This window comes from Bos javanicus, chromosome 1 (genome assembly GCF_032452875.1).
Source record: "Bos javanicus breed banteng chromosome 1, ARS-OSU_banteng_1.0, whole genome shotgun sequence".
NCBI classification, from domain to species: Eukaryota; Metazoa; Chordata; class Mammalia; order Artiodactyla; family Bovidae; genus Bos; species Bos javanicus.
In genome coordinates this window covers 118,185,803-118,203,380 of record NC_083868.1, presented here as the reverse complement: position 1 = coordinate 118,203,380, position 17,578 = coordinate 118,185,803, and the positions used below count along the sequence as shown (strand labels likewise).

General features: G+C 36.1%; 1 protein-coding gene across 4 annotated transcripts in view; it reads left to right on the top strand.

Annotated features, from left to right (window-relative positions):
• Positions 1-17,578, top strand: part of RNF13 (ring finger protein 13) — a 129,494-nt gene that overhangs the window by 70,463 nt on the left and 41,453 nt on the right. For all 4 annotated transcript variants that reach the window (XM_061419023.1, XM_061419026.1, XM_061419034.1 and 1 more), the window contains 2 exons: positions 3,329-3,419; positions 7,768-7,873. In XM_061419023.1, coding sequence (XP_061275007.1) covers positions 3,329-3,419; positions 7,768-7,873 — 197 coding nt within the window. The remainder of the gene's footprint in view (positions 1-3,328; positions 3,420-7,767; positions 7,874-17,578) is intronic.

The following is a 17,578-nucleotide window of genomic DNA, read 5'->3' as shown; positions in this document are numbered from 1 at the left end:
TGAGAAAAACCCAAGGTAAGGCAGAGTAGAAAGAGTCTAGATTAGGAGTCTGAGCCTCAAGTTTGGGTCTAGGTTGTGCAGATTGCTGTATAAACAGGGCAAGTTATCAATATGTCTGGGCTTGTTTCTTTTTTCTTCCTTGCTTGCTTGCTTCATCAAATACTTTTTGGTAGCCTACTCCGCAGCAAGTACTCTCTTAGGCATCAGGACTACAGAGGAAATAATATAGTTTTAAGGCTTTGCTCATACTTTTCATTGAGGTAGCAGAATGATGTAGTTAAGAGTGTGGTTTCTGGGTATGGTCTTACAAGGTTTGAATCCCAGCTCCACCACCTACGAGTGGTGTGGCCTTGGGAACATTACCTAACATCTCTGTGCCTCACTTTTCTGATATGTTAAATGTGGATAATAATAGTATTCAAGTCATTGGTTCCTGGTTCTTAATAGCTGTTTAATGATTCTTTAGCTGCTATTAATTATTATTGCTGCAGTTATTATCATTACATTCTAGAGTGGGAATAATACTCAGAGAGGTATGATATATGTCAAGTAGTGAGTGGTAAGTGCTATGAAGAAAAACATGCCAGGTTAAAGGGATACAGGGTGACAGGGATGAGAGGCAGAAAATGGCTGTTTTAGATAGGGTGATCAGAGAAGGTTTCTTGAGGCTTTGACATTTGAGCATAGGTCTGAAGTGAAAGGCTATGCCATGCAGATTTCTGGAGGAGGATATTTCAAGGAAAGAGAACAGCAGACAAATGCAAAGGCTCAGAGATAAAGCAGGTGTGACAGAAAATCATGGTGGCTGCACTCAGAGTGAACAAGGGAGAGAGAGAATTGTAGGGGATGAAGTTAGAGGGGAACCAGAGGCTAGAGCATGTTGAGTATTGTAGGACTTTAGAATTTGTTTTATGTAGGTTCTGAATAGAGGTGTGAGATGGTCTGACAGTTTTAAAAGGATCACTTTGGTTGTTCTTAGAACAGACTGAAGGTGAAAGATGAGGAGAACAGACTGAAGGTGAAAGATGAGCAAGAGTGCCGGCTGAGAGACCAGTTAGAACATTGTTGCAGCAGCCAGGCAAGAGATGACGGCAGTGGAGCACTAGCGACTGTGATGGCAAGTGATAGAATTATGGATGTATTTTGAAGTTGATAGGATTTGACCTAAGGAATAAAAGGGAGGAGTAAATGAGAACTCCAAAATGTTTAACTTGAGAAACTAGAAGAAAATAGTTATGCTGTTTACAGAGACAAGGAAGAGTAGGACTGATGAAGGGAAAAGAGATATTGAGAGATTTTGAAAAACATTAAGTTTGAAACATTTATTGTGCATTCAAATGGAGATATTGAACAGACAGTTGGAATATGCATCTAGAGAGTTTGGGGTTGACCACTTAAATTATAACCTGTCTATGGTATGATAATACTACTTGGCATGTATACTTTACAGTTATTTTGTGGATCAGAATTAAAATTAGTATTTTTAAAGTATTTTGTGAATGAAAACATTTGGTTTTGTTTTCAGTAGATAAACGATGTGGCAGAATCTCCAAGGTGGCTATTCATATTTGTGTACATCATTTCCCTCCTCTTCTTAACTTTCTGACTGAAGTGAGGAGCTTTTAACATCTCATTAGATATCATAACTCAAAGAAGTTATGTTACTTCCAATAATTATAAGCCAGTAGTTACAAGACAAAAATTCCTCCTTGAGTTTATCTGAGTATCTTTGTGAAAGAGTAGAACATTTTACAAAGGGTATTCAATTCCAAACTTTAATTACCAAATAAATTAAAATTTCAACTGTTATGTGAAAGAGAAAGATCTCTTAGCATGCAGCTAATAAAAATTATGAGGTGGATATTTATTTAATGACATGACAGGATATCTGAGATATACCATTGAGTAGGAAAAAAACCTATACTTTTTCCCGTTATTATATGATCCCATTAATAAAAATTTTTAAATATTTATTGATCTTATTAATATAAAGATAGTGATTAAATATTGCTCTGCTAACCTTTTTGGCTCCTTCCCTTTTAGGGCTTATATGATGTTGGAGTGTGTGGGTATATGTGTGTGAGAGAGACAGAGACAGACACAAACAGTGAGGGAAACGGATGATTTTATTTGCGTAAATCCAATCTGAAAACGAAAAAACACGTATTCTATTAAGAATACTAATGTTTTAAAACTAAAGAAAAATATATCAGTGGTTGCTTAGGTTGTGGTGAGGGCTTGACTGTAAAGGGGCATGAGAGAATTTGGATGGATGATAACGTGTTTTTTTATCTTGATTGTGCTGGTTACATAATGGAACCTATTTGTCAAAGCGTATAGAACTGTTTCTGTTGCTTCAAATAAAGCCTTATCTTTGGGTGGGAAGAGTTATGCTTGTGTTCTGTTCTTCTTCATGTGTATCCACCCCCCTCTTTTAAATAAATAATAAATATGCAGTTTTTAAAAGAAATGTAGAACAAAGTTGTTGTGCAGAATGTAACAAAAGAAAACAAATAGACTTTCTCTAAAGCCAAATGTGTTAAAGTAACTCATAGTTAAAAGTATGGCTATTTTCTGTGGTGACAGTAAGATGATTGTTTTTACTTCTCTTCTTGAGTAATGGGTAATTTTTACAAAGTTCTTTTTTTGTTGGCATTTGATTTTGGTTTTTTAATATAGATACAGAAGTAAATTTTGTAAGGTACTGGTCAAAACACAATGCTTTAACATGCACTCCGAGCTTAGGAGGAAGTAGAAATTTACCAAGCTTCCCTATCCAGTGCCCTTTCTGAACTCTTGTCAGCCCTTCACTCTGAAAAGCCTTAGATGCGTGATGTCATTTTTCAGACTGTTGTAAAGTGGTCTTTTCTTACATTCTTTGGCTTACACCTCTCCTGGGAATGGGTATGTAAAAAAAGCTTTTTCACTTTTTCATTTAGGAATTAAGTTATATGTGGAAAAAATACTTTACATTTCTTCCTCTTATTTCTTTTCTAATAGTTAAGTATGTCTGTACAGGAATAAATCAAGTAAATCAAAGTGGAAATGGAGTAAGATTTATATTTCAATCTCATAGGACTGTGAGATAGTGTGGTAGTGTATATATGCAAAATGTTATTAGCTTTTGTTGTTGTAAATGTCATCATGTTTCTCAGCCATTTGGGTCTTGGTATAAATCTGCAATCTGGAAAATCAACTAACAGACAATTCAAATTGATTATAGTTATTTCCACCTACATTGATATTTGCTGTTATTATAAAGAAAGTTAAGCTGATTTTACACTAAGTATGGGCTTTGAAGAATAACTTTTACTATTGTTTTATACAGTTGAGGTACTAAAGAAAATTGACATTCCATCTGTCTTTATTGGTGAATCATCAGCTAATTCCCTGAAAGATGAATTCACATATGAAAAAGGGTAAGTAATGGATATAAAAAATAATCATGTAGCTTAAATTCTTTTCTGTGTGAGGGTAGAATTATATAAGATTAGTTGTAATCAAAATTATGTTTTAGAATGTACTCTATTGTGCTAAATTTTATCTTCTTAAGTCATGATTTTAAGACTTTACTTTTCTTCTGTGTATGATTACATACTGAAAATATATTTATGCTAGAGAGATTAAGGCACCCATGTTGCTAAAAAGAGAACTTTCCCTTTTATAGTTTAGTCAAACCATTGGTATTTAGAAGCAATGTGATTTACATTTATGATACTTTACATTAAGACATATTTGTATTTTATTAAATGGAAATGTTTTATAAACAAAGAATCTAACACGCAATGTGTTTGGTGACTAACTTTTACAAACACAGTTTGTTTTCAAGTTTAAAAAGTTTGATTTGGATTTTAAAACTTCTTACGGAATTTCTCCCCAAATTCTCATTACCACGGTAAAATTCAGACTGAAACTAACCTAAGGCACAACTGTCTTATCTAATACAGAAAACAGTGCAGTTCAATTAACACTTTAGAGCTTCTTATAAAAAACAGGTCCCAAAACATACTGGACAGGAACAGCCATTTGACCAAGGGAACAATAGTAATAATAAAAACGGTAATATTGTAATATAATATAGTAATATAATAAATATCAAGGATTTAGCAAGTGTCAGGCACTCATGAAACAAAGCTTTTATATTTGTTATCCATTTAATTCTAACAACAACACTCTAGAAGTTATTATTATTATCTCTTACCATCTACATTTGCCAAAAGAGGAAACTGGCACAATGAAATGCAATTCTAATTATTTGGGGGGCGGGGAATGCATGATTATTTGAGTTTGAATATGAATAAAAAAAAGAGAGGGAAAGAGTGTCTGTTTACATTTTTTGACCTACTCCATATACGGTTTTGATATTTAAAATACTGTTCACATATTTTGTGCTCAGAACATCTTTATTAAGTTAGGGAATATAATTTGGGATATTGTATTAAAAATAGTTACGCAAGATCCTATGTTGCCAGCCATATTTGTGTAGTTAATGAGGGTGAGGAGAACTACAACTTGCTTTTATCTCAGTATTATTCCCTCGTATAGAAAAATTGTGTGTATTTTAAAGAGTCTTTTTGTTTTAAATAATAAAACCATTTCTTTTTAAATTAAGAAGTAATAGATACCTGCTGATAAAATATGGAAAAATTCAGAAATAGAAAACATTTAAACAAAAGTCCCTATGATGCTGTTCACTGACAGCTTAATTTTTTCCCCATGTTTGTTTGAATGCTGACCTTAACTAGAGATACCCTGCTCATAAAACAGTGCCTTGTAATACTCAGCATTTTGTTACATACTTTATTTACTTAATATTTAGACCCTTTCCATGTTAATGCAAAGCCACAAAATCTCTTATCCCAGCTCTTTGGGACAGATATAATGTGGAATTGAAGCATTTTCAGATTTTAAAAAGTTAAGTAATATTCCAAGGGATAGAATTTGAGGATTGAGGCAGCATTCTATAATCAAATAACATATATATCTGTAATAAATGTATGAGTGTTTGATCATGTCAGTTAGGTTCAGGTTGACTATCAAATGAATTGCAAACATTACTTTTTAAAGCTTTTTAGGTTTCAGAATTCTGCTTGAAGGATTGTAGACCTGTGCAGACTGGCTTGTATCATCTATCTGTTGACTGGCCAGTTGGTCAGTCTGCCTGCTTGCCTACCTACTTACCTATTAATTTATTACTTATTTGTTTAGTTTAAAACTAGAGATGGGTATGATGAATATCATTCAGTCTCAGAATTATCAACTATGGCCAATTTTGTTTGGACTGTCCACTCTTTAAGTGCCGTCTGCCCTTTTTTCCCCATGCCATGATTATTTTAAAGCAAGTACTAGATACCCTATGATCTAAACTGTAAACATCTCAAAAGATATCACTAGAAAATAAAGTTATATATAAAAAATATAATGGCATTTTCATTATTTTCAGTTCAGTTCAGTCGCTCAGTCATGTCCGACTCTTTGCAACCCCATGAACCGTGGCACGCCAGGCCTCCCTGTCCATCACCAACTCCCGGAGTTCACACAAACCCATGTCCATCGAGTAGATGATGCCATCCAGCCATCTCATCCTCTGTCATCCCCTTCTCCTCTTGCCCTCAGTCTTTCCCAACATCAGGGTCTTTTCAAATGAGTCAGCTCTTCGCATCAGGTGGCCAAAGGATTGGAGTTTCAGTTTCAACATCAGTCCTTCCAATGAACACCCAGGACTGATCTACTTTAGGATGGACTGGTTGGATCTCCCTGCAGTCCAAGGGACTCTCAAGAGTCTTCTCCAACACCACAGTTCAAAAGCATCAATTCTTCGGCGCTCAGCTGTCTTCACAGTCCAACTCTCACTTCCATATATGACTACTGGAAAAACGATAGCCTTGACTAGACGGACCTTTGTTGGCAAAGTAATGTCTCTGGTTTTTAATATGCTGTCTAGGTTGGTCATAACTTTCCTTCCAAGGAGTAAGCGTTTTTTAATTTCATGGCTGCAGTCATCATCTGTAGTGATTTTGGAGCCTGCAAAAATAAAGTCAGCCACTGTTTCCACATCTATTTGCCATGAAGTGATGGGACCAGATGCCATGATCTTAGTTTTCTGAATGTTGGGCTTTAAGCAAACTTTTTCACTCTCTTCTTTCACTTTCATCAAGAGGCTCTTTAGTTATCCTTTTTTAAATTAAGAAAAGTAAACATTAATTCAATATCAAAACATTTCAATCTTTAGATTTGTTTTCAGAGCAAATAAGGACATATGACTACCCTATTTTTAATCTATAAGTTTGCTGTGCCTCTTTTTTTTTTTTTCCCCTACGCATTTATTTATTGAAGAAACAGGGTCATTTGTCCTGTAAAATTTTACTGCAGTCTGGACTTTTCTGACTACATCCTTGGTGTATTGTCTAGAGGTTTCCTTTGTTACTTATTTTCCCTGTAAATTGCTAGTTAGATCTAGAGGGCTGCTCAAATTCAAGTATGGCTTGGGGACCAGGAGGATACGTAAGGCAAGAATAATTTATATGTATTATTATGTATTTCCATCAGGAGACATAATATTTGGTTCTCTGTGATGTGAGCAATCATTAATAATCATTGTCTGAAGCCATTGGTTCTTTAGGATTTGCAAGTAGTCTTATTTTATAATTCCTCCTTAATATATTATCTGAACTAACTCCATAAAGAGGAATCACACCTCATCAATTATTTGATTACCTTGATGTACAGTCTGTGATATGAAGTATCTGGAGTTGGTCCCTAAAATATCACCCAGCCATGGGTAACAATGTAATGTTGCTGACACCATACTAGTTGAGTAGCACAGGAGTACAATGGGGAAATCAACCATCTTAGTGACCATTATACAGACCCTTCCCTAGTCTGAGGAAATTTTCTATTGCAGGATTTGCTGCTATATAAAATTTGCTCATGCAGCATAAATAGTGTGCTTATTCTGTTCAGTTTCATTTCTTGATTCCCTGTCAATTTTTATAATACTAGCATTATATAGTTGATAACCATATAACTGTATTAACCATGGTTAATAAGGAGGAGACTAGGGCCTTTGGTTATTTTTCCCCCCAACCCCCACAGTATACACATTTTTGTAGTTTTTTTGCCTTTTTTTTTTCCCAGTCAAGCAGTGGAGGTTTAGAATAGAAAAGAAGCTACAACTCTTGTGAATTTCTTTGCTAGTTTTCCATTCCGTATCTCACAGATGAATGTGCAGTATGGGGTTATATCCATTGTACTTGGTACAACGAATTCCCATAAAGCATAAAAGGAATAGGGAGTTCATTTTCGTCAATAGTGCCTCCAGTTTTTTCATGGGAGAAACTGATGAAAAGTAATTTGGTGTGTGTGTGGGGCGTGTGGTTCTTGTTGACATACTGCCTGAGGTACTGCCAGTTTTAAATACTGATGTTTGCTTGTGAAATATGCTAACTTTCATCCAGGTTACTAAATTCAGTAAACACGTGTTCTTAGGAGGGACACAGTAAGTATTGCTTAACTGATTTCCTCTAACCAGTCTAAAAGTTTCTTTTAATTAAATGGCAAATTATTTTGGTAAATATGTAAAGCTGATTTAAAAATGGGAGAAAACATCCCTTAACTTAATGGAAATCATCTATTAGAAAATGAGATGGGTCTAGTGGATTAAATTGTAATGTCTAAATGCTTTAAAAATATTTTTCTTTGTTTTCAATTAACATCATAATTTGACAAGTCAATATTTCCTAATTATTAATTTTTGTTTTCTTGCAGGGGCCACATTATCTTAGTTCCGGAATTTAGCCTTCCTCTGGAATACTACCTAATCCCCTTCCTTATCATAGTGGGCATCTGTCTGATCTTGATAGTCATTTTCATGGTAGGTAAATTAGTTTTAAATACTTAAAATTTAGTGGCTCTAAAACACATTGTACTGAGAGGCCGTACATAGAAGAGTACATGTTGTATGAGTCCATTTACGTGACTTGTTCTGGAAAAGGCAGAAATAATCTGGATTGAAAAAAACCAGAACAGTGATTTCTTTGGAGGGCTAGGTGCGGGAAGGAAAGGAGGTGAGGGATTTACTCAGAAGAGTATGAGGGAATTTCCTGGAGAGTGAGAATCATGTTGTCTGTCTTGTTTGGGTTGCACAATGTCTCATTCACCAAATTGCATACTTAAATTTTATGCATTTCATTGTATGTAAAGTTTACCTAAAAGAAAAATAAAAAAGAGCTTTAAAAAATACTAAACTCTAAGTAATGAGTTTACATGCTGAACTATTTGAGGGAAAGTATATTGATATTTGCAACTTGCTTTCAAATGCATTGTAAAAAATAAAGAGAAAAAATATATTGATGGGTAAATAGTGGGATAAATAGATATGTGATTAAAAAATATAGTAAAATGCTAATTATAGAATCTAGGTAGGAGGTATATGCATATTTATTATAAAAATTCTTTTAACTCTTCTCTAATTTGGAGTTTTTCATATTAAAATGTAAATAAAGAATACTATGAGGCCTCAAGGTTAAAAGGGTGACATATTGTTTCCAAAATAGTGGTTATCAAGTATGATCCCAGGACTCTTGGTGGGTCTACAAGGTCAAAATTATTTCCATAATAATACTAAGCTATGATTTGCCTTTGTCACTCTCATTCTCTTGGGGTTTATAGAAGAGGTTTCTAGAGGCTACATGGTCTGAGATATCAAAACAAATTGAGTGCAGAAGCACATGTGAGAATCTCTCTGTATTCTATTAAGATAGATATTAAAAGAGATTTACAAAAATATAAAACAATCCCACTATTGTCCCTAACCTTTTTATTTTTCATAAAGAATATTTATAGTAACACACAATGAGTTTATTATTATATTGAATTAATAGAGTAAAAATTAAACACTGTCTTTGAAATAGTCTTCCTATGATGTGGTATTTCTTTTAATTTGTTAGTTTTTCATATCCATAAGTTTAATAATTTTTTTCTGTAAATATTTAGCATGTCTTTTGTTAGATTTTTTAAAATTATATTTTCTAATTAGGTATTACTGAGGTATAGGAACATTATTGATATTTTAAAATAAACTTTTAATTTTGTAATAATGTTAAGATTCACAGAAAAATTGCAAAGAAGAGAGTTCCTGTGCTTTCCTCATTTAGTTGTCCCCATTGTTAACATTTTACTTTACCATGATACATTTGTCAAAACTAAGAAACTAACACAGTTAACATTACTGTTACTGAAGTCCAGACTGGATAGATTTTACATTTTTCCATTAATGCTTTCTTTCTGTTCCAGGACGCAGTCCATATTACGACATTTTTTTGTTATCATGTATTCCCAATCTCCTCTGACCTGTGACAGTTTCTTAATCTCTCCTTGTTTTTCATGACCTTAATAGTCTTGAGGAGTCCTGGCCAGGTATCCTGTAGAATGTTCCTCAATCTGATATTTTTCTTATGATTAGAATGGGTTGGTTATAGGTTTTTATAAAGAGTATCAGCAAAGCAAATTGCCCTTCTCATCCTAACATGTCAGCCAGGGGTACATGATACTTGCATTACATCACTGATGATGTTACTTAGTTTAGGTAATGTTTGCCAGCATTTTCCACTATGAAGTTAATATTTTTTTCTCTTTCTCTATTCTATTCTTCCTTTGGAAGTGAGGCACTTAAGTATAGCCAGTCTTAAAAGTGGGGAGGGGCGGGAATTAAGCTCCACTTCCTGGAAGGAGGGAAGTATCTACATACATTATTTAGAATTCTTTTGTAAGGAAGATTTGTCTTTTTTCGGCATTTATTTATTTGTTCAATCACATTTATATTGGTATGTGCTCTATATATTTCTTTTATACTTTGGGTAATAATCCAATACTACATTATTTTTGTTGTTTAGTTGTTTGAGCTTTGGCCATTGGGAGCTCTGTGGTCTGGGTCTTGGGTCTCATTCCTTCTGTTTCATAGTATACTTCTTTAGTGTTTGGTCCTATAAGAAACTCCAGGCTCATCATTTCTTTTCCTTGTCCTAACCCTAAAATCAGACATTACCCCCAAGGAGCCCTGGATTTGTTTTTGTTTTTTTTTTAATTGAAGATTAGTATTCAAGAAACCATTATTTGGACAGTGGACAATTATTGATTTTTATATATTAATTTTATCTCTACAGACTTACTGAATTCTCCTATTCTGGTAATTTGAATTTTTTGATTCTCTTGAGTTTTCAGTGTATAAGGAAATATGGAAAGTTAGAACAACAAAAAGTATCCTTGGCAAATTAGGAGTAAATACCTTTAAGCCAATAAAGATTACTGACTAAAAACTTAAATGAATGACATTATGTAGTGAATTATTAGAAGCCTTCCCATGAATGTTAAAAAAAAAAAGATGCCTATTGTACTTCCTGTTTAACGTTGTGCTATATTTTCTGGTAAGAAAAAAAAGTATAAGAATTAGAAATAAGGAAACAAAATTTTTCTTTGCCATTTTTTTCCTTTTAAATAAAAGAATGGGTGATGCCTCATACGTCTTTTTTTCTATCATGATGATCATTGTTTTTTCTTTTACTCTATTCTTATGTTGGATTACATGAATTTGTTTTGTAAATTCTAAAAACCCTTGTATCTTATGTACACTCTTTTGACTATGATATATAAATTTTGCCTTTGCATATTGGGTTATCAAATTTCCAATATGGATCAGCCAGTTTTACACTTTGGACATAGGTGCAAAAATCCTAAATACTAGCAACCTGAATGTCCAGGTAAGAGAAATTTAGTTTTATGGGACTGGAGTAATCTTGACATCAAAACTAGATAATCCCTTGAGCACTGCTGGTGGGACTGTTAAATGGAGCTATTGCTATAGAAAACAAACAGTACAGCAAAAAAAATTGAACATAAATTTACCATATGATCTAATTCTAGCTCTGGGTATATACTCAAAAGAATTTAAAGCTGGCAGTTAGATATTTGCACGCTTATGTTCATCACAGCATTATTTCAATAGCCGAAGGTGAAAGTAACCCAATTATCCATTGATGGATGAATAGATAGACAAAATGTGGTATATACATGTGATGGAATACTGTTCAGCCTTAAAAAGGAAGGAAGTTCTGACAGATGCTACAACATTGATGAATCTTTAAGACATGTTAAGTGAAATAAGTGCTAAAGGACAAATGCTGAATGATTCTATTTTTGTGTGGTACCTGGAGTAGTGAGATTCAGAGACAGAAAATAGAATGATGGTTGCCAAGGGCTATGGAGAGGGGAGATTAGGCAATTACAGTTTAATGTGTTCAGAGTTCCAGTTTTGGGAAATGTAAAGAGTTTGGTGGATGGATGGTGGTGATGGTAGCATAACAATATACTTAATGCCACAGAAACTGAAGTCGCTCAGTCGTGTCCAACTCTTTGCAACCCCATGGACTGTAGCCTACCACGCTTCTCTGTCCATAGGATTTTCCAGGCAAGAGTACTGGAGTGGGTTGCCATTTCCTTCTCCAGAGGATCTTCCAGACCCAGGGGTCAAACCCAGGTCTCCCACATTGTAAGCAAGACGCTTTACCGTCTGAGCCACTACAGAACTGTATACTTAAAAATGGTTAAGATAGTAAATTTTATGTTTTGTATATTTTGCCATAATTTAAAATAACTAAACAAGATAAGTTTGAGCATTCTTTGGCATTGCCTTGAGAAACCTATATGCAGGTCAGGAAGCAACAGTTAGAACTGGACATGGAACAACAGACTGGTTCCAAATAGGAGAAGGAGTACGTCAAGGCGATATATTGTCACCCTGCTTATTTAACTTCTATGCAGAGTACATCATGAGAAATGCTGGGCTGGAAGAAGCACAAGCTGGAATCAAGATTGCCGGGAGAAATATCAATAACCTCAGATATGCAGATGACACCACCCTTATGGCAGAAAGTGAAGAGGAACTAAAAAGCCTCTTGATGAAAGTGAAAGAGGAGAGTGAAAAAGTTGGCTTAAAGCTCAACATTCAGAAAACAAAGATCATGGCATCTGGTCCCATCACTTCATGGGAAGCAGATGGGGAAACAGTGGAAACAGTGTCAGACTTTATTTTTGGGGCTCCAAAATCACTGCAGATGGTGATTGCAGCCATGAAATTAAAAGACACTTACTCCTTGGAAGAAAAGTTATGACCAACCTAGATAGCATATTGAAAAGCAGAAACATTACTTTGCCAACAAAGGTCAGTCTAGTCAAGGCTCTGGTTTTTCCAGTGGTCATATATGGATGCGAGAGTTGGACTATGAAGAAGGCTGAGCCCCAAAGAATTGATGCTTTTGAACTGTGGTGTTGGAGAAGACTCTTGAGAGTCCCTTGGACTGCAAGGAGATCCAATCATTCCATTCTAAAGGAGATCAGCCCTGGGTGTTCTTTGGAAGGAATGATGCTAAAGCTGAAACTCCAGTGCTTTGGCCACCTCATGCGAAGAGTTGACTCACTGGAAAAGACTGATACTGGGAGGGATTGGGGGCAGGAGGAAAAGGGGATAACAGAGGATGAGATGGCTGGATGGCATCACCGACTCGATGGACGTGAGTTTGAGTGAACTCCAGGAGATGGTGATGGACAGGGAGGCCTGGCGTGCTATGATTCATGGGGTCGCAAAGAGTCAGACACGACTGAGTGACTGAACTGAACTGAACTGAGACAAGATAAAGCTAGTCCCATAAAACTAAAATTTTCTTTTACTTTTTATTTTCTAAAAGATTTTTTTTTTTTTTAAATAAAATTGGCATTGTCTTTTTCCTGGAAGTTTTGGTGAAGGTTGCCTGTAAAATTATCTAAATCTGCTGGTTCCCCCCCACACACACACATAATTACATGGGTATATAAATGGTTGTCTTCTTTTTTATACCACATTATATTTCTAAGAAATTTTCTGTTTTGTCTGTTTTCAAGTATTGTATAAAGTGATTTATAACATGTATGTACTCCTATAGCAACTTAAAGAGAATTCTTACTATATGTGGGATGAGTTCTGGTTTATTTATATCCACCCATGCCTTGCACAGTGTTGTCAGAAGTTTGTCTTTTAGAGGAGTGGATTTTGCAATTTTCTTTTTTCCTTTCGTTCAACAAATGGTTGTTCTGCACCTCCAGACCTAGCCACTCCTCTAGGGTCTGAAGTTTCCTCAGTGAATAAAATAGGTAAAAATGCCTGATCTCAAGCAGCTTACATTCCAGTGGGACATGTATTCTAATGTCCTTACTCTCCTTTTTAATCCAGGTGGTGAAGGGACATGCTAATTATGGTTAAAATGTATAAACTTTCCCCATGTGTGTGCAAAGCATTGTAGCGTGTAAAATTTTATATATGTCCATTAACTTGAGCTTGTGTATTTATCTTGTCTAGCTTTTTTTTTTTTTTTAGTATTTTGAAGAGAGTTTGAGATATACTTCACATAACATAAAATTGACCCATTTAAATCATACAGTTCAGTGGTTTTTAGTATATTCACAGAACTGTGCAACTACAATGTGCAAAAATCATTGCAGTTGTCTGCAGTTTTCCGCACTTCTCTGTCTTCTGAAGAAGTGCTATGTAATAGAATGATATTGTGAGCCACATTTATTGTAATTTAGAATTTTCTGGTAGCCAAATTAAAAAAGGTAAAAGGAAATATTTCTGTGAGATTAACTTAATATTGTATTTATTTAACTTGGTAAATCCAAAATAGTTATAAAATATATTCTACATCCTTTTTGTACTAAGTCTTTGCAATCTGGTGTATATTTTAAACTTTCACAGTAAATCTCAATTGAGATTAGCCACATTTCAAGTGCTCAGTAGCTGCCTGTATACATTGGTTGCCATTGTCGGCATCTTGGCTCTGTGGTCTTTACTTTTTTTTTTTGTCTGCTTGACCTAAAAAGCTTGTGAATTTATGTATTCTTTCACAATTTTGTCATTTTCTAGGTGAAGTATCCTTTTTATCATTGTGATAACTATTTCCTAATGATGACTTTTGTCTTATATCCTACTTTACTTGATAAACCAAATTTTACTTGATATTATCATAACTATCTACCCCTGTATTTTTTACTTTTATTTTTGTCTTAATGTGTCATTAAGTTTTAATCTCGTACCTTGTAAATAGCATATGGTTGGAATTTTTTCTTTATCCAATATGATACATTTTAAATTTTAAAACTGATGAATTGAATCCATTTCAGTTCAGTTCAGTTCAGTTGCTCAGTCATGTCTGACTCTTTGTGACCCCATGAACCGCAGCACACCAAGCCTCCCTGTACATCATCAACTCTCGGAGTTTACCCAAACTCATGTCCATTAAGTCGGTAATGCCATCCAGCCATCTCATCCTCTGTCATCCCCTTTCCTCCTGCCCTCAATCTTTCCCAGAATCAGGGTCTTTTCAAATGAGTCAGCTCTTCGCATCAAGTGGCCAAAGTATTGGAGTTTCAGCTTCAACATCAGTCCTTCCAGTGAACACCCAGGGCTGATCTCCTTTAGGAAGGACTGGTTGGATCTCCCTGCAGTCCAAGGGACTCTCAAGAGTCTTCTCCAACACCACAGTTCAAAAGCATCAATTCTTCGGTACTCAGCTTTCTTTATAGTCCAACTCTCACATCATACATTACCACTGGAAAAACCATAGCCTTGACTAGACAGACCTTTGTTGGCAAAGTAATGTCTCTGCTTTTTAATGTGGTGTCTAGGTTGGTCATAACTTTCCTTCCAAGGAGTAAGCGTTTTTTAATTTCATGGCTGCAGTCACCATCTGCAGTGATTTTGGAGCTTAGAAAAATAAAGTCAGCCACTGTTTCCACTGTTCCCCATCTTTTTGCCATGAAGTGATGGGACCGGATGCCATGATCTTAGTTTTCTGAATGTCGAGCTTTAAGCCAACTTTTTCACTCTCCTCTTTCACTTTCATCAGGAGGCTTTTTAGTTCCTCTTCAGTTTCTGCCATAAGGGTGGTGTCATCTGCATATCTGAGGTTATTGATATTTCTCCCGGCAATCTTGATTCCAGCTTGTGCTTCCTCCAGTCCAGCGTTTCTCATGATGTACTCTGTATATAAGTTAAATAAGCAGGGTGACAATATTCAGCCTTGACGTACTCCTTTTCCTATTTGGAACCAGTCTGTTATTCCATGTCCAGTTCTAACTGTTGCTTCCTGACCTGTATACAGGTTTCTCAAGGGGTAGGTCAAGTGGTCTGGTATTCCCAACTCTTTCAGAATTTTCCACAGTTTATTGTGATCCACACAGTCAAAGGCTTTGGCATAGTCAATAAAGCAGAAATAGATGTTTTTCTGGAACTCGCTTGCTTTTTCGATGATCCAGCGGATGTTGGCAATTTGATCTCTGGTTCTTCTGCATTTTCTAAAACCAGCTGGAACATTGGGAAGTTCACAGTTCACGTATTGCTGTGATTTCGACTAACTTTTCTTGTTGACTTTTTATTCTGTTTTTTTCTACTGTGCAGATTTGGATTACCCAACTTTATTTCTCTTTATCCCTCTCTCCATTTTCCTGCTAGTTTGAAAGCTTATATTATATTGTTATTCTTCTAGTGGTTACTACTAAATTTTTAAAATAAACCTGTACTGAAATATGATTAATATATTAATAAACTGAACATACTTAATCGTACAGTCTGGTAAATTTTGATATGCATATATGGCTATGTATGAAACTATATGATTAAGATAATGAAATATCAGCTCACTCAGAAAGTTTCCTTATACTCTAATCACTTTCTTTTTACCCCTTCCAAATTTCTCCTTCATTTCTTCCCTTCCCACCATCCCTTGGCAACCACAGATTGGCTTTTGGTCACTAAGATTAATTTGCATTTTCTACAAGTTTGTATACAGGACTCATAAATTATGTACTCTTTTGTGTCTGCCTTCTTTCATAATACTTATTTCAGGACTCATAAATGTTATTGAATATGTTGATATTCCATGGGGATGGTCTTGATCCCTGTCTCCTGTACAATGTCACGAACCTCAGTCCATAGTTCATCAGGCACTCTATCTATCAGATCTAGTCCCTTAAATCTATTTCTCACTGCTACTGTATAATCATAAGGGATTTGATTTGGTCATACCTGAATGGTCTAGTGGTTTTCCCTACTTTCTTCAATTTAAGTCTGAATTTGGCAATAAGGAGCTCATGATCTGAGCAACAGTCAGCTCCTGGTCTTGTTTTTGTTGACTGTATAGAGCTTCTCCATCTTTGGCTGCAAAGAATATACTCAGTCTGATTTCCGTGTTGACCTTCTGGTGATGTCCATGTGTACAGTCTTCTCTTGTGTTGTTGGAAGAGGGTGTTTGCTATGACCAGTGTATTTTCTTGGCAAAACTCTATTAGCCTTTGCCCTGCTTCATTCCGTATTCCAAGGCCAAATTTGCCTGTTGCTCCAGGTGTTTCTTGACTTCCTACTTTTGCATTCCAATCCCCTATAATGAAAAGGACATCTTTTTTGGGTGTTAGTTCTAAAAGGTCTTGTAGGTCCTCATAGAACCAACCGTTCAGCTTCTTCAGCATTACTGTTTGGGGCATAGATTTGGATTACTGTTATATTGAATGGTTTGCCTTGGAAATGAACAGAGATCATTCTGTCGTTTTTGAGATTGCATCCAAGTACTGCATTTCGGACTCTTATGTTGACCATGATGGCTACTCCATTTCTTCTGAGGGATTCCTGCCCACAGTAGTAAATATAATGGTCATCTGAGTTAAATTCACCCTTTCCAGTCCATTTTAGTTCGCTGATTCCTAGAATGTCGACGTTCACTCTTGCCATCTCTTGTTTGACCACTTCCAATTTACCTTGATTCATGGACCTGACATTCCAGGTTCCTTTGCAATATTGGTCTTTACAGCATCGGACCTTGCTTCTGTCACCAGTCACATCCACAACTGGGTACTGTTTTTGCTTTGGCTCCGTCCCTTCATTCTTTCTGGAGTTATTTCTCCACTGATCTCCAGTAGCATATTGGGCACCTATCGACCCAGGGAGTTCCTCTTCAGTATCCTGTCATTTTGCCTTTTCATACTGTTCATGGGGTTCTCAAGGCAAGAATACTGAAGTTGTTTGCCATTCCCTTCTCCAGTGGACCACATTCTGTCAGACCTCTCTACCATGACCCACCCGTCTTGGGTTGCCCCACGGGCATTGCTTAGTTTCATTGAATTAGACAAGGCTGTGGTCCTAGTGTGATTAGATTGACTAGTTTTCTGTGATTACAGTTTCAATTGTAGGTGTTGCCCTCTTGCAACACCTACCATCTTACTTGGGTTTCTCTTACCTTGGACGTGGGATATCTCCTCACCACTGCCCCTTCTGACCTTGAACGTGGAATAGCTCCTCTACGCCCTCCTGCGCCCATGCACCCACCGCTTTTTGGAGGTGGGGTTGCTCCTCCCTGCCACCACCCCTGGCCTCGGGTGTGGGGTAGGTCCTCCTGGCCGCAGCCCCTGGCCTCAGGCGTTGGGTAGCTCCTCTTGGCCGCTACCCCTAGCCTCGGACGTGGGGTAGCTCCTCTTGGCCGCCGCCCCTGACTTCGGATGT